The sequence below is a fragment of the Chroicocephalus ridibundus genome, unplaced genomic scaffold, assembly GCF_963924245.1.
Source record: "Chroicocephalus ridibundus unplaced genomic scaffold, bChrRid1.1 SCAFFOLD_37, whole genome shotgun sequence".
In the NCBI taxonomy this organism is placed as follows: domain Eukaryota; kingdom Metazoa; phylum Chordata; class Aves; order Charadriiformes; family Laridae; genus Chroicocephalus; species Chroicocephalus ridibundus.
This window is the reverse complement of record NW_026961439.1, coordinates 1,186,050-1,207,422: the sequence shown is the minus strand read 5'-3', so window position 1 is coordinate 1,207,422 and position 21,373 is coordinate 1,186,050. Positions and strand designations below refer to the sequence as shown.

Here is a 21,373-nt window from a genome sequence, read left to right as displayed (position 1 = left end):
GTGTGGTTTACAAAGTACTGTAATTGTTTATTTTACGTATTTTTCTGTAAGGACATAATGAATAGTTTATATTTGAAGTTTACATGCATGACCACTTACAAACACTAGCATGCCATCTTCTGCTGGCAACTAGACCCATTTTTAAAGACAGCACAGAACCTCCTTTCAGCTGCCCCAATAGGGCATGTTTAGAGTCCTTAGTAGATTTACATTCTTAAATATTTCAGTTTGTTATGTAGTAACAATGAAGGCAAAATGGTACACTTTCAAGAATTAGAAATTTATCATTTGAACTTGGCCCTACTCTTACTTTCATAGCAACAACAGTTTCAGCCACGGTGGCTTTTGTTTCCAGTAATGATTCCCAACAAATCAAGCTATTTCCTTGCTGGAGAAAAAGAACTCTTGCTTGACATTCCTGCTCCCCCATACCGTTCTTGTGTGTCTGGAAATCCCCTCTTGTACCTTCAGTTGACAGACATTCTTCACACATTGTTGTAGGTTATTACATTCCCCTTAAAGGTAGTCGTGCTTTAGTACACGGCGAAACAGTTTTCGTATGCACAGGGCTGACACTACGTAGAGAGTGTGAACTCATAAAAAGCCCCTGCATTACCTGGCAACACTTAAGATTTTCCTAAGCAAATCAAGCCAGCATTTCCTTAAATGCAACAACCTACCAAGCACTTTTATCCTGCCTCTTCCTCTGTGCCTCGCCCACCCCACTGAAACTCAGGGTTATCACTACACCACGTGGAGAGCGGGGCAGCTCACAGCTCCTACCCAGCAGCAGGTGGGTTGGACTCCAATCCAAACAGGTTGTCCTGGGCCGGGGGACAGGACAGCACATCAAGCAGGCCTTACTGCTTTGGTGACAGTTCAATTATACAGCTGCCACGTCCAAACTGGCGCTCCTGCAGGGGTAGGTACTGGCAGCCTCCCAGACCATAACAACCCTAAGAATAAGTGCTTTATTTATACATTACTTCTCTCTCAGCAAGAGATATTGGGAATTCAAGCTAAGATTTTAGGTGTCATTCATGTTAGAACAGGGATACTCTCTGCAACATACACAGAATTCCAGCCCCTCCCACACCATGGAGAGACACAACACCTTTCTCACTGCAAAAAATGCATATTTGTATCTGAAAGGAATAGATTATCTACCTTCCTCCTGCAGAGCAGGCAAAGTGTCCCTGCTGCAAGAGGGTCTCAGAATAGACAGTGGAGATGCCGAGCTTAACGCTACACAACAGGATAAACAGAGAAGGTAGATTTGAGTACTATGTTCCATGCCTGCAGACAAACAAAAAACCCCATCCCAACAAAAATGCCACACCAAACCCAAAAGCAGACCCACCCCCAAACAAGACACACAACATACTGCAGAAAGAAGCAGAATATCAAGTAATAGCTTTCTTGTGAGATGGGGATAAGCAGACATTAGAATCACTCAGGAGTTTGTAGTTCATTAGGCATTAGAAGTATTTGTACTGCGTTACACCATTTAAACTTATTCTCTCTTCAAAGCCAGTCACTTTCAGGTATAAATAAATGGGTTTTCTTCTGGTCCAGTTTTACTTTGTGGAAGGTGAAGGTAACAATGTGAACAGAAAATAAGCTTTATGCGTTGGTTACAGACTTGCTTTTTGTACAATTTTCAGCAACATATTTTTTCCTTTTCCAAATGTATGGGTAAATACTTTATTGATTATTGGAGGAATTTTCTATGGCAACGAATGAACAACACAGAAAAATAATGAGATACTGTGGCTACTGTATAGCTACGTGGATGAGAAAATGCTGATTTACCTAAGGATAGTAAATTCTCTTAGTTCTGTGCAAATTCCAATAAAAACCCACGAAAAGTTCTGTTTTCTTGAGTTTAATTGGAGCTTTATTACTTTAGCTGTGACTTCACAGTCTTCATCTTCAGCAATTTGCAAAGAGGAGGCATACATGAAAGGTTACAACACTCAACGGGGGAAGAAAGGGGACAATGCCAAGGCAAAAGAACTGGGAGCGCCAATTTGTTCTCAAGTCTCACAGACTCCTGGAAAAGGCTGATTACTTGAAAGAAATGAAGGAAATAAATTTAGGAAGCAGAACCTGGGATTAAAGTGAGCTGGAACCAGAAGAAGACAAACACCAATGGCAAAATGCAGATAAACCAAGCAGAGTAAATCCAGACAGAACCCAAACAGTAACAGAGGCTGAATGAATAAATAAAGTCCCTAGGATTAAACCAGATTTATGCTGCCACTTAGCTTCTCCAACAGACATACAAAGCTGTAACTGACTGCAGCATGGTGGCTTCAGCCTCTGCTCCCCCGAAGCCACTGTTCAACCACGTAAAAAAATAAAGGTCTAATTCACTGGAAATTCTTTCATTTACAAAACTAATGGAATAGGGTTTGTTTTTATGCTTCTGTGTCAACTTCGGATTTATCTCCAACTCCATTCTGCTCATCTTTCATTTCTTCATCTTCATTGTGGCTGGTTTGAAGAGCAGCAGCTGACTAAATAGAGAGACAAAGAAAATATATTCCTTTGTTATACAAAATGGCTAGCGTTTGCTAACAATACCACACACATTATTTGATTCTTATACCTAGGATACCTGGCCTCCCTGCAAGACTGAAGATATTAGGACCTTCAGCCAACAGAAACCAAGTTTTCTTTGCATTTTTTCTGCATCTAATAAACCAGAAGCAGTTTAGAGGAGGCTGAGAAGAAATACTGGTGTTAGGTGGTTATTATTTGTAACGTGGTGTGCATATGCTTGCCACATACTTCAAGGAAGTGTTCTCCCACAAACTGAAATTCATTTAGGAAGCTTCTGCATGGAACTGCTTTCGTCCTGCTTCAATTTCAACATGATTCAATTTCAGCAACTCCCATATCCTGCTCCCACCCCCAAACTTGTATGAGGTACACCTGGAGTCAAGATACAAAGAAATATCTTTGCTGGACAACTAGTTTCATGAAAAGTGGCTTCAACTTGACAACAGTCACTTGTATGTCCTCTGTAAGAGCTTAGCTGGAAGAAAATCTAATCTGACAAGGTGGCTGGTCTAAAAATCGTCTCCTTGCTTTATCTTCCAGTCCACATAAAAAGGTGTGGAAGGCAGAGTGCCATGTGGTAAGGGCCAGAGGTCAGTTTTTCCAATAGGACATAACCATCCTGACCTTACAATAATTGTCAAAAACAGTAAAGGGAAGTAGAAGTGTCTTGTCCTGCTCATCTCAAAAGACAGCGCAAAGAAATTGCTATTCCACCTGTCAGCCTAGCACCCTGAACCATCTGTTCTATTATGAGGTTAGATGAGAACCAGACAAGAACAAGCAAGGACATAAGCGTGCACTGTTGGGAGAGGGCAACAGGAGGGGAAAAAGGGGCAGAATCCTTAAACTAAAATGTTACATCAACTTAGCTGCAATAAGAAACCACAGGCAAAAAATATCCAGGCATCAAAGGTCAACCTTTCATGCTTAGAAGTCTTCTGTGAAGCACACAAGAGCAAAGTCTCTCCATAGAGAATCTGTTAGCTAGCAATCCAGGGCTTAAGATAAGGTGATAAACATCCTCACCTTTTAAGAATTCCCACTTCACGTATGTGACCTATTCAAATTCATGAAAAGAACTACTGATGCAAGAGTGGCTGTCGAACTTCAACAGACCATAAGATATGCAGATGTCACAAATTTCAGAACCATAGTCCAAGCTGCCTTCTTAGCAAGTCAGAAGACATTTGGTAAACAAACCCTCTTCTCCAGAACACTTGAACTTCTCCCATCACCACTAATAGAGAAACTGTTGGAGCTAGAGTAAAGCAACATAAATTAATTAACAGGAAAACATGTTTTCCTGCAAGAAAAGTCCCCAGGACTGATCTGGAGAGTAAGCGTCTTTTGTTTACAGTTCCATCGATCCCTTTTCATATAAAACCTCATCCATTTGAAGTAGACCATCTGTCTCTGAGAAAAAAAAACAAACAACATGTAAACACATGCACATTCCCAAGATCATCTAACTATTCAGAAGAAAGAACCAGGCCAATAGCATCCTGGCCTGTATAAGAAACAGTGTGGCCAGGAGGACTGGAGAAGTGATTGTCCCTTTGTATTTGGCACCAGTGAGGGCACACCTCAAATACTGTGTTCAGTTTTGAGCCCCTCACTGCAAAAAAGACATTGAGGTGCTGGAGCACATCCCAGAGAAGAGCAATGAAGCTGGTGAAGGGTCTACAGAACAAGTCCTGTGAGAAGTGGCTGAGGGAATGGGTTTAGCCTGGAGAAAAGGAGGCTGAGGGGAGACCTTATCGCTCTCCACAGCTACCTGAAAGGAGGCTGTAGTGAGGTCAGTGTTGATCCCTCCTCCCAAGTAACAAGTGACAGGACAAGAAGAAACAGCCTCAAGTTGCATCAGGGGAGGTTTAGATCGGCTATTAGGAAATATTTCTTCACCACAAGGGTTATCAAGCACTGGAACAGGCTGCCCAGGGAAGTGGTTGAGTCACCATCCCTGGAGGTATTTAAAAGACATACAGATGTGGCATTTAGGGACATGGTTTAGTGGTGAACTTGGTGGTGTCAGGTTAACAGCTAGACTCGATCTTTTCTAACCTAAATGATTCTATGACTCTATAAGCCAGTTCTATCCAACATAGATGGGCAAACTGGAACGAAGTGCTATGTCTTTGCCGTATCCCAAACAGCCTGCGATGCAAAGACTGCGAGTCCGTACATTTTGAAAAGCACAAAGGCAGCCCTTCAGTACTTTTAGTGGATATAGCTTGTTTCAGCAATCACTCTTCCTCTCTGAACAGCAGATCTTGCTGTGTCCCACACCTAGTGGAGGAAGCCAGATTCCCAGCAGCTATGCTAGCCGAAAGGCACAGCAGAGCCCAATAGCTGGCAATCAAAACCTGCGGTTTCAAAAGTGAAGATGCCCAACAGTGAAATAATTCTAGTTTAATTGCTGTATCTTTATCTTCCTGAGATTTTTCATTAAAGCCTACCTAAAATTGAGATCCTGCATGGCTATATGTGACAATGGCTAAAAGGACAGAATACTTTCTTCCAAGTTCCAACACACAGAGTGTTGACATCAGGCTGCTTTAGCCAGATACATAACTACATGGATAATGACACTTCTCTTGCAGAATCAGTGGGGAATGTATGTGTTTATGTGTTTGTTTACACTCCTCCATGAGAAGCAGAACCAAATCCACAGAACTACTGCTACTCTTAAGAGGAAAAAAACCAACAAAACCCACAAACAAAAAACCACAAACAGAGCAGCTTGCCCACCCAATCGTCCAGTTAGACACAATTACCTCATGCCTACTATAGGACTACTTCAGCAGAGTAAGAGATGCAGAATGGCATACATCTCCCATTGTCTCTGGGAGATCAACTGATTTCAGATCTATCTAATTTTGAAAGATTAGGGGAGGGGAAGAGAAAGATTTGTGAAGCATTTCACATAAGGAACTGTCAACTGACAGTCTGAGATGTCTGAGTTGTCAGGATACACACATCTGAGGACAGCGGGCAGACTCACTGACACAGTTAACCATGGAAAGTGACATACCAATATCCAACAATTTTTTAGACTCTCTGTGCATATTTTGGGATGGTGGACACAAAGATCTGTGAAAATAACCTTACAAGATGCAAGCTTCTGCACTCCTTAATGTTACTGAGAAAATTTGAGTCTGATGTAAATCACACATTTGTCTTGGAAGTTACAGGTTTACTTAGTCCTTATGGACCATCAGATATAAGGGACACAAACAGAACATTTTCTTAGGGTATGCGATTCTGACCAGTAACTTTGAACGTTTCCTGCTAACTGATACAACCTTGTTGTAACTTGGATTCAAATATTGCTATTGTTAACTGAACTAGTATTTACTAAAATTCTAGTGCAAGCTTAGTAGGAAAACCATCCATACAGTAGAAGAATGAATCTTCTGACAGTCCAAATTCTGACACTTCATAATCAATCTGTGACATTCAAGATGGAGAACACATCTTAATGTCTCTGTGAGAAGCAAGATGGTCCTCAGCACCGTCTGTGCAATAGACATAAGGTCTCAGTAGATGGGCCACACAAGCACCAGAACAGACTGTTTTTAAAAGATCAGTTCAAGGAGAATAAGCACTTTATTCAGTTCTTGAACATCACCACGTTTGCCTCTCATCACTTCAGTTCCCTTCTGATTAACATTGGTCCGTGGTAAAATCAGTTGAAATAAGTAAAAGCATTCTGTGTCATGCTTGGTACTGCTAGTTGCCTTGTTCAAACAAGATGGCCTAATGATTTTGACTGGTGGTTATTTCCAGTTATTTTACCCCAGAGGAAGCTAGTTGAATGTTCTTCCACTATATTCATCTGTACTAAAAAGTAAGCTGAATACTTAAAACAGTACTCCTTGTCTAATATGTGATATGACCTCTTGTATTCTTCTGGAGTAGCATTACTTACCTTTAAGTCTTTGTCTGCAAGCCTTTGGAACATGTTGGCATACATCTTTTTCTCTTTCTCATGCTGCTCCCGTATTTTTTGCTGACAAGTTACCAGTTGCACTTTGGCAGCTTTGTTACTTGGATAAATTTGTATCACTTTCTGAAAATCTCCCCGGGCCAACTCAAAGTCATTGACAGCCAAGTGCGCTTCTCCGCGCCGGAACAGACCTTTTTCATTGTTGCTATCCAGTTCAAGTGCCTGCATTAAAAAATCGAAACAAAGCCACATTCAAAAATAATTTTTCTTTCTTAAATACAATATGCAGTCAGAATACCAAAGAACGCTAGAAACTCTACCTTCTGATGTAGATTTATGAGTCCTGTCAGGGCTTACTAATGAAGGTGAGTTTAATACAGCAGAAGTAAGTACAAAGACGACTGAATATAGCAGGCTATTTGACAGAGAACCAACAAGACTAACATTTAGTCCTGCCTCTATTCCAGCTCTTTGAAGGACCTTTGCCAACACGACTACCTTCACCACATCTCAGTGTTTCTAATTTCTAAACACTTGAATACTCTCAATGTAGCAGACGGTTAGTAAAAGATATTCAAAGGACAATAATTATGAAAATAACCTCTTCTGCCAGTTGATAAGAAAGGCCAAACACCACATAGCCTGGTATCCCTCAGTTTGTTAAAGCAAGAGATAAACTGTCAGACTGCTTGTGCAGCTTAAGAATAAACAAACTCTTATTACCTTGTTGCAGTTCTCCAAAGCCTGGGAGTACTCCTTCAGCTTGAGATGGCACATAGCTAGATTAAGGTGGGCAGCAAGCCTCAAGCTTTTGGCTTTTGTATCCTCCTCATCAGAGAGTCCCGATTCGTGCTCCAGCCATGAAACAATCTTCTTATACTGTAATGCTGCCCGTTTGTATTTCCCCTCCTGTAAACAAGGCAATTCAATTATCACATAGCTCACCACAGTAACTTTTGCCTCCCTCTTGCCCCTCCTGCTTACCTTGAGCAATAGATCTGAAAAAAATAATTCAGAGTAATCAGAAAATAACTTCTATCATCAAAAATATACTACTTCTGAAAGCCATTCCTGCACAGGATCAGAAAATCTTTAGGAATACCTACTGATTCCCCCACTAAAGCTAAGGGTATAGGCCAGCATTGATACTTCACTCTCAACTCCCACCTTATACTCAAAAGAAGGAACATGGGGCGTTTTCAAAACAGCACTATTGCTGTGTCATGAAGATAATGGGAAAGCCTGCCTTTAGCTGCTCAAATAGTTTGAAACAGCTTTGCCACACACCTATACCTAAATGAATGTTGTTCATTCACAGCACTATGCCACAGCAGGAACTTAAATACTGTAAGTTTGCTACTATTCAATGTATGCCATGAAGTTATCTCTAGGTGCAGCACAGAGCTCTGTCAGAGAGAACTAACTCCCTGCAGAGTTAGTTCTTTAGATATTGCAGCTCTGAGGCTTTTTTACATTTTTTACTTTTATTTTTAAGACACCTTTCCCTCCCGTTCTCCCTGTAAAACATCACAGAGAATAGCATGAACACTACTCTGAAATGACAGAAGCTGTAATCATCATTATTAGCTCATGACATGGACTAAGAAATGCTATTATTACTTGGAGACTGCAGTTTACCTTGAAGTACTGAGTGCCTCTCTCCTTCACAATGCAGCTTTGTTCCAGCTTCTCATCTGTGTTCATTTCCCAAGACTCCTTAGCCTACCGAAACAGTAACAGTTCAAGTCAATGATATAGCTTCTGGAGAAATCAAGTGGCTATGCTGCTTCCCACTAACAGTATGGTAGAGATAGGTTTGGCAAAACAGAGTTCTGCACTGCTGCTGGAAACTGGGCTAGTGCAGGAGAAACGCTGATGGCAACAGACAGGGATGCAGTAAGAACAAGGACAATTTCAGCCAAGAGCTCGTGGTGTCTTATCATCTCTGACAAGAGTGGCTTCCCTATTTCAGATCAACGTTCAGGGATTCCATCGTCCTTGTTTAAGCTGCACTCACACCCCTTCCCCCACCTCCCAATCTCTTTGGGACTTCATCTCTCATTCCTACCTTTTCAAAGCTTTTGAGTTTCACTTCATACTGGAGCTCTGCATCTGGAGGGATCTGAAATTTCTCTTTCCCAGCACTTCCAAAACCGTAACTGTAAGACAGGGGGAATGGAAAGAAGGAAAAGAAACAAGGAGTTCCAAAACTATCCAGCCAGCCATATTTACTGCATAGGAAGCTGGAGGCAAAAACGCTATGCAAATCTGGGATGCCTATAGAGCATTATAACAAGACATAAAGGGCTTGAAGAATTCTAGGCACTAGTCCAAAATTAGCAAGCACATGGCAGAAGAAAGCTGAAGAAACCCGGGTTTAATTTTGTTAATCTCTAGGTTAGTAGTTCCTATTCTTTTTTGTTTTTTTTTAAGCTTAAATGAAAGAAAAGCAAGTTATCTCTCCATCAAGGAAAAAAAGAATACTTTCAAGTTATACACATCTTGCTTTATATTCATGGTCTGAGACTGGATGTTTCCTTCAGAGTACCTGTGTGTTAGTACTGTTCTCAGAAAACCAAAGACAACGATAAATACAGAGATTAAATGAACAGCTGTACACTTCACATACTGCCAATCAGCTGATAACAGTAAATGCCTATAGAAAGGCTGCACTGCAACTCCAGTAAGAAGCTGGGTATCAGTAGGAAAACCCTCAAGATCAGATTGCTCTGCTTTTCTTCTACCATCAGGTTCAGTTCCAGTTGAAAAAAAACTTAAAATAAAAACTGAAATGGATTAAAGTTTGATGGAAACAATCAGTGCAAACTCCATTTGTTTTGGATGTGTTCTCACTATAAAGAAAAAATTCTGCTTACATCCAAGACTGTTTAAGGTTACAATGTCGGGCAATCATACATCTCAGTTAGCTGTTCTTTGTTTCAGAGAGTTCTTATAGTGGTCCAAGGTTTGGATATAACTCTGCCTTCTATCTCACAGGGATCTTGAAGGTCTTTTTCCAAAAGGCTTTCAGAATACCAGTGAACATTTTCTACTGACAAAGGATTTCTGATACTCTTTACTAACCATGTTACCTAAGGACCAGCTACCTCTTTTTATTCTGAGGCTGTTTTTTAGGTATCTTTATATGCACAGTAAGTACTGTTTCATTAAGAGGGACGACAAAAATTTAAGTTAAAGACAACAACAATATTTTTTTTTTAACATTCATCAAGATTAACACTACGGGGTCTTAAGTACATTTCTTTTGGAATGCTACTACTTCAAAACCTAGTGGCAAAATGATCTTAGCTGCATGCTTCTCATACATCAAACTTTTGGGGCTGAAAGTTTTTGCTACGGCACTGAAAGAAACGCGAAAGGCATTATAACAAAACACGTCATTCTTGCCAGATGCTTAGTGTAAGCCCTTCAAGTATCAAAAGATCAGAAACAGCATACTTGGGTTTGAGATAGAACACAGATTCCTCCAATTTCTCCATTTTTTGAATTGCTTTCTCCAGACCATGAGGAAGATCATAGTTGTCACCTTCTCCAATCTCAAATCGCAATTCTCGCCTGTCAAAAACGCGATCTCCATATCGGCCTTCAAACTGGACTGGTAACAAAAACACACACCAACCAAGAGAAAAATCAGAATATATCCACGTGTGGCAAGGGGCAGGTAGCACAGGTAATACAGGGAGAGCCAAAGTCTCCAACTGAACAGTCTTTTCTCTTTTAACAGCTGCCTATGCATGGTGGCCACTGGCAGCAAATAGAACTTCTGCTGCTAAACTTAATAAACACCCTTTTTTTTTTGGTTCATCTATATGTAAGTATTTTTTTCCACTCCAACAAGCGCCAGAACTGCTTTCGCTCTTGTGGAAATACTTTACTAGACTCATCCAACATTTTTCATCAGAAAAGTACTTTATCAGATTCAGTATCTCTGGAGAACACAGTTGCTGCTGGAAAACATAAACCTTGCTAGAAATAAGAGAATGAAAGATAACTCAAGGTTAAGTTACCTGATAAAGGAAAAGAGAAGACAGATACTCCTCTCAGGGCAAGGAGCTGTAGGTTGGAAAAAAGGTTCTGCCCTCTCACATGGTAAACCCATTTACTATTTGCGTAACATACTTACTCTCTACAAGCGCACCCTCGTTGGGCTTGGAGTAGCCTTCTCCTTTTTTACGGATTCTTCGGATGATGCCACCATCTTCATCATCAGTGAGATCCTCACCCTTGAACTCAAAAAGTTCTATCTATGGAGGGAAGAAAAGCCTTGCATTTATTCTCATCACATCAATTCAGTAACTCACAGAATTTGTTCTCCAAAGATATCTGAAACTATAGCTGTTCAGGAAGCCACTATCCTAGTTAATACCCTGCAAGGTATTTTACATAGCTAAGGCTATGAAGATGCAGTACTCAGTAGATACTATATGGAAACCTACTGAAGAGTTTCAGATTATATTCAGGCCTTTACAGTTTTTTACTCCAGCAATCTTGGTCTGCCAATACAAATTAGATCCTTTAATTGAAAGGACTGTGAACCTGGCTTCTGAATAAAGCTTAGGGACTACTGCAAAAAAAGATTCTACTGTATTTTTGCTAATGTCTGCAGGCAGAAGTATGGATAGTAGTTTTGGCCTTGAGGTCTTGTTTGTTTGTTGTTGGTTTTTTTTTTTCTAATATGAGGGAAAATAACTTTGAACACATTAAACCAGGAAGAATTTGCTCTCAGCTGCCACTTTGCAGTGCTACCACACTGATCAGCAGTTGTCACATCCTCTTACTCTACAATCAAGTAGAATCAACAATAGTGTCACTGCATGCAAGGGCTGCAGAGCTTTGTAAGTAATGCAAGGACAAAAGAAGCAGGAAAATTATAAAGATGCAATCCTTAAATCCTGATTATACCCTTAATCCCATCTATGGTCAAATTCAGATGAACTTTAAAGTACTTGGATTGGAACACAAACTGACTCCAAATGCTTGTCCTGCAATATTAAAACAAATTCAAGAGTATCTTGTGCTATTCTTGTGCCATGGGACAATAGTTTCAAAATTTCTGTGTCATTTTCCCTTGCATGCCTGAAAAGAGTTAAGTGCTCTCTTTTTACTTGTAACATTTTCCCCTCTAATCTTGCCTTATCATTGTGTATTGTGGGATCATTTCAGAAAAAATATGTCAATTAGAATGATAAAACCATGATCTGGCCCACCTTAAATCTGAACTTGTTGATGCAACAAGTTGTTCAGCATTTTTAAGAGCTTGTATTAATGTAAGAGATAACTATCCGGCCTGAATCTTCACATGCCCTCCCAAGTCTCTATTGCAAATCATAGTTTGAAGTGGGACTACTTTGACAAGATGGAAAAACAGTCTAGTCACAAAAGCAATTTGTTGTTGCTGCTATGAAATTAAGAAAAATAAATCTTTTGCTATCCTCTGAGTAAAACAATAGTAAAAACAGCAAAAAAGAGCAAGTCATGATAATCAGCATTGCTTAGACTAAGTACCTTTTACAAAAAAAAAAAAGTTCGGGGCTAACGCTGTGGAGGTTCATTACACTGGACTTACAATACCCAGAGTGCAAGAGGAACTGAATATTCACCAGCACAGAGAGTACTTCCACTTTGTATTTTGATGGCTACTTAATAACAATATTCTGATCTTTCTCTTCAGTCTGTCTGAAACAAGCTAAGTCCCTCCAGAACATCCCACTGATGACCATACAGGTTCCCGCCCCCCCCTTTTTTTTTCCTTTTTCCTTTTTTACCTGAACAACCGTATTCTATGGAAGGATCTATCTATCCATATTGCTCAGCAAAAGCAATCGTGAGGAAGAAAAAAAAAAACAACCCAAACCATAAGACACCCATTATTTCAGGCCATAACCAAACGCTGATGTGGTGGTGACACAACTACAAAATCTTTCATGATTTTAGACGGTGCTTTTGTGTTTTAGAGGGTCCTTTTTAAGGCAACTCATAAAAAATTTTGGTATGGTGACGGCACTTGCAAAGGAACCATGCTGACAATGTTTTAAATAGCAACACTAAAGAAAGTGGAAACATCAAGAGATTTTAAGTGCCTGAGAGTCATATAGTCAGAAATCACTCCTACCTAATAAAACTTAGGAAAACTTTCTAAGTTTTGCCCCACTCCCTTATTTCAGGACACACCTGGCACTGCTTATTTGTTGTAGCCAGTCATCTGCAGGCCATTTTGTTAGGGAAGCACAAAACCATCATAGGCAGCTTCAGTGCTTTTCTTTCTTTCTTTCTCCTTTTTCTCCTCTAACATTACTGCTCAGGCAGGCATTAGGGTATATAAATGGTCATGAATGAAATAATACTTTTATCTAAACAGTACCTACAAGACAGAGAGGTCAGACTGGCACCATTAAGAAAAACCTAGTGGGAAGCAGAGCATTTGGATGACTGTATCAGGTAGACTCAGTAGTACTCTGATGAAACAAATCCCATCTTGTAGTTAGTGCTTTTGTTTATCAAAAGGTTAGGTATTATCTCTTTTTGCAGGACTCAATGTAGCATCCTGTGTACTACTGCTAAGCCCTTAAGAATGCTTTAATATGCTGCCAAGGTAGAAGGTCTTGAGCTTTAAGACAGTACGTATGGTCAAGTAAAAAGCAGAGAAGCTGAACATCCTCATAATTGCTACACTTTTGTTTTTTCCTTTCCCTCAACCAAAATGAAGTGAGCAGAAAAAGGCAGATGGGTAGGAAAAAAAAAAGTTAAGAGTTTGCATTTGAATCACCAGGTCAGAACACAGTAAGTGTGTTAGCATTTTTATCTTGCCTTCGATCCTGCCTTGGTATCGCTTGCATTTGTGCGAAGCACATAGCATTCCACCCTGTGTAGTTTGATCCAATATAAATCAGCCATGAGCATCCTCAGATTTATATATTAAAAAATGCTGTTTAAGAACAGCTTTACAAGATATTATTTTTCAACAGTCAATTGCAGAAATAATGGCATTAATTTGGGTGTACTCAAAATAAGTAAGTTCTCATTCCTTAGTGGTCTGGGATACCACCTGCTAGCAGTATTTTTTGAATCCTTCTGCACAAAATACATCTTTAATGCTATTACTCACAAGTTCATGGAAAAAAGAAATACAAATACACTATCCAAGTGTAATACAAACACAAAATCCAACTATGTTCCATATACCCTTCTTAACAGATGCTTATTGTTTCCATTAAAATCTAGCAGGCTTTCAGTCCCTACATCATCAGCTGTTTTTACCTTTCTCAGATATTAGATAAATTTGATAATTGATTGATTAGAATTCTATTGAAATTCTATTAGAGAAATTCTATTCAAGAGAAATTGAATTCTATTAGAATTCAATTGAAATCTAATTGATAAATTAGATAAATTGGAATCTTAGAGCAATCATCAGAGCTTAAAAACTTCCCTTCTGCCCCCAAAAGTAGGAGTCCATTCCATTGACTAAGTATTTTAGAACAAAGTAATTTTAAAAATCACACAAACAGAGTCTATGTGCCTTCTTTTAGGTGCAATTAATTTTAAAGTATTTATTGGAATTGAACTGTTTTAACAATGAGAAAAATATATCCTCCCAAAACACTGTTTACACTGTTTGTCAAAGCATGCTCCAGAACAGCTTTAGTATCATCCTCTATGGAAAAATCAAACACGAGTCTCAGCATTCTGAGCAACCAACTCTCACTACTGAAATAATACACAAGAGACAGCTGCTATTTCCACACCCTTTTGGAAGGTGGGGAAAGATACCTTAAAGATCACTAGGTAACAAATTCTGTCCTCTACTGAGGAGGTTAAGAAATACCCACACTACTTGCCTCCATGCTTACCAAGACATGCAGTTCAGTTCTGAGCAGACCAACTGTCCACGTGAATTGAAAAACTAGCATTACCTAGACACCAATCTCAAGAGTGCTGAATCTGTCACAGAGACCAAGCATGTTCAAACGACTTTCTACAATGGTAAGATTGACCAGTGTAGCCTGGATCCACACAGACTTTGGTAATTGACAAGAGCAACCTATCCAAACTGTTCTTATGGTGCTTTTAAGGCTTATTAAAATGCTCAGCCTTGCAGAAAACAGATCATAGTTGCACGGCTGTTCAAATATACTTTATATTCTAGCAGTTTATATGGGGTAATTATCTCTTTTCTCCCCCAAATAGCTCACAAAAGATCGTGTTAATGTTGCAAAAAAAAGAATAAATTTAAAAGTACAAAAAAAACATATTACCAAGGACATGAATTACTCTTTCTGTTGTTCAAAACTTCATAAAGTTTAATGTAAGTATCATTACTTTGACTACTATGGATTAAAGATTTCACTTTTTCAACTACTTCAGAGTACGCCACTGAGACAGTCCTCCACACGCTGCCCCGCCTCCCAAACCTGCACTCTTCTATAGTGAATCATTACATAACTGTAAAATTAAAACAATGAACACTGGAAAACATTTAAGTATTTTATGACTCCAAAATAAGGGAACCTGAGCCATGTCTGAACCTGGATGCAGATTAGTAGCAGCCAAAACAGAACTCTGCTTTGCCCACACTACCCTAATTGACCATATTTTTCTCTTTAGAAAAACTAACATTCCAGTTTTGAAAGGATATTGCATCACACATTTTCTACAGAGAAATATGATTTTTGTTTGTTTTTCAAGCATACAGTTTTAGTGACTGTCTCTCACTTACTTCAAAAACCAGTGTAGCATTGGGAGGTATCTTTGGAGGGCTCCCAGCTGAGCCATAGGCATATTCTGGTTTACATGTAATCCGACAGATTTCACCAACCTTCATAGTCGCCACAGCAATGTCCCATGCTTTGATCACCTCACCTGCAAGTAAAATTTCAATCACATGATTGCTAGGCACACAGGAAAGACACCATCAGCTGTGAAACTGAGCATCATTGCTGTTAGTATAAGACAGCAGAAATACCGAATGACTTGTGCTCACTCTCATTTATGTACGTCAGTTTTAACCCTAATCAAATTATAAAGTTACCTGGGGACATAAATTTGGCTAAATTTCTTCACTCTACGTGTAGTGATTCTTCTCCTCTTACTTCCTCGCCTATAGAGAACAGAAGTCATCTGAACACAGAGACAGGCTGAAGCGCTTGGCACAATCTCAAGCGTGAGGAAATAACAATAAACTCCTCGAAGAGGAAGGTCTTTGGGTGAGAGATTGCCTGCTTGTATTTTGAAAACAATCCAACACAACAGCCTTTTCTCTCTGTACTTTATCAGTTGGCAAAGTGCAGCAGCACAAGTGGTAACTAAAGGTTACATGCACTTTTAACAGAAAGGGGGAGGAACGCAGGAGTAGTAGTATTCATTCTAAAGCCAAAAGTGATCAGAAGCTGGAGCCTCAAGTAATAAAATCCTATCTCTTACTCAAGCTCTCCTACTTGCTGCTTCTTTTAACTCAATCAAGTAGCCTATTAAGTCTTGTATTAATAGGCACACTTCATATCATCTCAGGTTTCAGTACACTGCAGAATTTCCACCCCAAATAAAAAAGCAGGAGGTAAGGAGCTGCCAGGGAAAAAACCTCAGATTGTGTAATAAGATTTGCTGGAACAAGGATGTTTGGATTTTTGCATTCAAAAAAATTAAGGCTTTTGATAATGAAGAGATACACTGCTTCAAGATTCATATTTGAGTTAATGTGGGAACTTAGGGAAAAAGGGAGTACGTTTCATCATGCTGCAGCTGACAGCTGCCCCCATGCACCCTGTCCCAGCATCTGGTCATAATTAAGTACTCCTGAATTTGAGTCTGCTGCCAAAAAAAAAAAATCAACAAAATACATATTCTATTTAACTACCCTTTATCACTATGCCTCAGGGCAAACTTGCTCCCCTGGAGTGCTTTGTCTGAGGCCTGTGAATTCTTGAGCAGGATTCATCAAGGAGCTACACAGTTTTCTCATTCAAAAAAACCTCAAAGCCATTCTGATTGGGCTATTCTAAGAGAATAAACCTTAAGCTCCAAAAATGAGTTTAAAAAGCAACTTAACATGCAAAGGAGCCACACATGCCAGGCAATCCCACCTCAATTATTACCAAAACTGATCAATACCAAACAAAGTATTACCTTTCCCCAAATCAAATGAAAATTTGTCTCTCCTGTCCAGACTGGAGTCAAATTTTGTGCCATCAAGAAGCCATCCTGTGTAATGGACGGTCACTTTATCACCTATCATCGGAGACTCTGTCCCACTGCCTTCTCTCTTGACAACCTGAGAAAAACAGTAAGGAACATTAAGATGATGCAAACGAAGTCTGCCTATTGGACGTTAATTCCATTTACTTAGATGCGTACATTATCGTCTTCAGGAGATAAAAGATCTGCAGGTTTACTGCAGTTAACCTGGAAATGGATTGACTATTCTGTCTACAGATTAGCAGTGTTGCAAATGCAGGAACATCAAGTTGGCTCTGCTGTCATACAGGAACTTAATTTGCAACAGCTGGCACCAGCTTACAGATCTTTGCATCTATAGTTAGCAATGTCATTTACCTTTCTTCAACAAGATTTTAAATGTTCTTGAAACTTGATCAGGTAAAACATCAGGCAGGATTTTTTTTGCTTTATTCGAGTACTTTCCTCACCACCACTCCATCATTACTCCTGAGTTCAGTGTTCTAGGCAAAACATCTAAATAAAAGAAAAGGATCTGGTTCTTCCTATGCAAAGTCTATTCTAACATGTAATCCGAGATTATTCAAGTTTGAAGCAGACAGTTTAACAAAGGTTAACACAATCTTATCCCAACACAGGTTCATTCTAGCAGCCAACACAGTAACACTTAGGAATTATTATACTGTATTAATTTTGTCTCTCCACAACCATGACACAGGTTGCCAGCACCCCTATTTCAACATACAACTGCAAGGATTTGATTTTCTTCTCAAGAGGTTCCCCAGCCTAGCTAGCAAGACCAGTACCAACTACATCTAGACTACACAACAGGCAAGATCACCCAGTCTCTCTGGTGTTCATTTGAAACGTATACAAAGAAAGGGAATAAACCTGACCTATCTCATAGGGCAACGATATGAAGCCTTGCCCGTGACAGAATTCCTGAAGTTCAAATTTGAGTTTTCTCCAATACTGATTGAAACCATCCAGCTCCTAGCCAAAGTTCTGCATTACTTTAGTTCGGCAAAAGGGAACCAATGAAAGACTCTATTTGCTTGCATCTATAGAGACCTGGCACACATACTGTTCATACAAGATAAAACATTTCTTCAAGGGCAGTTATACGGAAGAATGTATTGGTATCCCTCCTTTAAAAAAAAAAAGCTATAAAAAGGCCATGCCTCTATACCAATCGTGTTTTTCACTGAAAGAAGCACACCTTTGGGACCCTCCTTCCCAAATTTCAACTTCTTGTAACTAACCACTGTCAATCTCCTACTTTGCCTCCCACCATCCCTGCAACTGACTACAAAACTGAAATGCCAGCAGTCTCCAGGCAAAGCTGAGACAGTGTGGACAGCTTCTGTCAGACTCTTAACAAGCTGAAAGCACCTCACTGGATGTATAACAGAGGAAAAAAAACCCCAAAACTACTACCTGCTCAGTTTCCTAGGGAGAGGATGCTCAGTGTGAAAAGGTATGCCTAACCTCCCACAGCACACCATCCTCTTACCCTGCACCACCTCAGTGCTACAGCAGTTATTAGCATTACAGAACTAATCTATTGATTTTTCTCCCCAGGCAGGCAAAAATTCAAGCAACCACTGTCACAGAAATAAGGGAACAGAGATTATGAAAATAACATGAATCTTATAACCAGACTAAACTACATCAGGCTTAGATATAGATTAAAAAGTAATAACTGCATTTAACAGAAACGTACTAAACTTTTCCAAATGCCATATTCTTCTAGTGTCATACCAAGTTAACCAAGATGAAAGTAATGAACATCTCATTTTCAGTATTTATGCAATATTATTCTTTTGCATTTATTTAATTTTCAAGAGACTCGTTTCACTTTTTTCGTATACTCAATATGGCAACCCCATTTTCCATAGAGTTTACGTTTCCCTTTCCGATAGAGAAACCAGATTTTTCTGTTCATATTGTGATTGCAAGTATCTCTATTTCTAAAATTAAATACTTAGACTAGAAATAATGCAAGCATATTCCGCAATACAAGGTAAAACCCTCTGTATACTATTCTGATACAAAGCTAATGAACAAATAAAAAAACCCTCTCCTGGAATCAGTGCAACAATACCAGTACAAACTTGGTGTAGATTAGTTCAGCGTTAGACCCTTGACTTCAATGTGTGAATTCTGCACTCTGGCAATTACTAGAAAAATAAATTCCATGAAGGCTGGACTTCATGACCTCTACAGTATTTTGCCTTACCAATTCATAATCTCACCTTTTTTGAGGTTTTTCACAACCTCAGTTCTTTTGCCAGCACTTTCTCCTTCCCTCCTTTATAAAATCACCTGCTACTTGTCCATCATCAAAAGGTGGGTAGTGCATGGAGTAGGCCGACACTCACTGCCTTTTACCATGCTCAGGGATCTGAGATGCAGGAGACTCGCAGGTGGCCTTCCCAGGCAGCCATGCAGATGAGAACTCTAACCTGATAACTGTACTATGTGCAAAAAATACAAACTCTCACCAAAGCATGTTAGCAGAAGACATGGGAAAGCAGCATACAGAAGCCAACCACACATCTTCAATCTGATCCCTGATACCTTTCCTGAACTAGAGATAGTGCCTCTATGACAAACCCAGAATTTAAAGTCAGAAGGCTCTAAAGCTTAAAAACAGAATTTTGTCCTTGCTGCGGTGCTGCTTTTCTTCTTCCAAACACCATAATTCTGCATTTCTACAGTGATTAAAACATACTTCTAATGATTGTTAGAAGTTTTTTTACAGAGACTAAAGAAGTTTCTAGAGATGTGGAAATAGGAAATATCTGACAGAGGAAGTTAGTACAACTCCCCCTCATGGTATAAATTCTGCCACCCTTATCGACTGGCTTCCCAGTACAAAGGGAAGACGACACGCCACCGGTGCTCTCCACACACGGCGCAAACCCGGCCGCAGCTAGCCCTGCGGCCAGCTCTCCCAACCACCTCACCAGCAGCCTGCACACCGCCAGCCTTCCCCCTGAAGCCGAGCCGAGGGGCGGCCTCCCCGGCTCCTGCCAAGATGGAGAGCCCCACAGGCAGCACTGCTCCGCGCCCGCCGCCTGCCACACACACGTGCCCCGCCGAGGCACCATCTTTAATTCCTCAGCCCCCGAACACGTGCTGGGAGATGGGCCCCAACCGACACCCCCCCACCCCAGCCCCCCGATAAGCCATGCGGGCACAGCCGCAGCCCGGGTGGACAGACCACCGCAGCACCGGGGAAAAGCCCGAGCGCGCCGAAAAGCGCCTCCCCTCCCTCCCGCAGTCACTCCAGGGCTCCCGGGCGGGTGGCCCAGGCGCCGGCTCGCCCTGGCCTGGGGGCGGGCAGGCGGGACCGGGGACCCGCCAGCCGCGTGGGAGCCCCCGCCGCGGGCGGGCAGCGCGTGCGCGGCTGAGGCGGCCTCCCGCCCTCCCCGCGCGCCGCCGCCAATGCTGAACTGCCGGGGCTGCGCGAGCCTGTCCCTTCAGGGGACAAAGCGGGCCCCGGCGGGGCAGGGCTCCCGGGGAGCGCCCGCTCGCAGGCGAGGAGGGACCGGCTCCCCCCCTCCCCACCGGTCTCCGAGACAGTGCGGGAAATGGGGACGGGGAGCGGCCGCCCGCAGCCGCCGGGTACCTTGAGGACGCCCTCATCCCGCTTGGGGGTGATGTCCACTCCCTCCAAGGGAGCGCCGTCCGCTTTCATCTCCTCCGCCGTCATGCCGCCTGCCGCTGCCACCGCTGCGCAGGGAAGGGCCGCCTGCCGGGGTCGGGGGTCGAGACCGGCCTCCTCCCGCCGGGCTGGGGCTGGGGCTAGCGCCTCGCTGCGCCTCCGGCTCCGAGCAGCGCGGGCGCCGCGCGCCTCCTTCGCTCCTGCCTTCGCCGCAGCGCCGGCCCCCGGTCGGCGGGGAGGAGGAAGGGGAGGGGAGAGGGAGGGACCGAGAAGTTTCTAGAGGCAGCCGGGCTGCCGCAAAGCGCCCGCCCGTGCCAGGGGCCGGGGTGAAAGTGCAGGTCGCTCCTGGGGGTGGAGAGGCTATCACCGGCAGGACGGGAGGGAGACGGGCGGCGGGGAGCGAGGAGGAGGAAGAAGAGTTTATTCACGGGAGGAAGGAGGGGGCGCTTTCACAGCGCAGGGGGCAGGTGCGCCCACCTCTCGCAGGTGGTGCAGGGGGGGAGCCCGGCCCGGCAGCGAGGAAGAGCCGCTGTGCCCGGCCTGGCTCTGCCCTGAGTAAAACTAACCCCCTGCTAGCTCAGCACCAGCAGTCCTTTGCAGGTGCATGGGCTTGTTTTCCTTTTCGCCCTCCTCGCACTTGCGAACGATTACAGGGAAATTTGTAGAAACGAGCCGCAGCGAGGCCGGGGCACTGGGACATCCCCTCGGTATGCCGGGCTGGGGATCCCGTTAGAGACCATGTGCTTGTAAATGGTTTGTTACCCCGGCTCGGGAAAGGTGAAGACATGCTTGGGGCACAGAGAGTGACGTCTGTGGCTTGTCTGTCAGAATCCGTTGAGGTGAACATCACCGTGTGGTGTCTCGACCTGCTGCTGGAATATTTGGGGATGCATCAATAGAAAGGGATGCCCCCTCTGAATACGAAGAGCGTTTGTGCAAGTGTAATTAGCAGACCAGGTTCTGGGCTTACGTGGCATCTGTACAAACCTCAAGGGATGTAA

At 42.0% G+C, this 21,373-nt stretch overlaps 1 protein-coding gene across 1 annotated transcript; it reads right to left on the bottom strand.

Moving 5' to 3' along the window:
* Window position 1: 1 nt before the first annotated feature.
* FKBP4 (FKBP prolyl isomerase 4) lies at window positions 2–20,615 on the bottom strand. Its single transcript, XM_063321931.1, has 10 exons — window positions 20,337–20,615; window positions 16,655–16,799; window positions 15,249–15,391; window positions 10,656–10,776; window positions 9,971–10,127; window positions 8,580–8,670; window positions 8,150–8,233; window positions 7,235–7,420; window positions 6,494–6,733; window positions 2–2,519 (listed from the first exon to the last, which is right to left on the bottom strand). Exons 1-10 carry the CDS (start codon window positions 20,418–20,420, stop codon window positions 2,421–2,423), a joined length of 1,350 nt encoding a protein of 449 aa, XP_063178001.1. The 5' UTR covers window positions 20,421–20,615; the 3' UTR covers window positions 2–2,420.
* Between the last annotated feature and the right edge of the window lie 758 nt (window positions 20,616–21,373).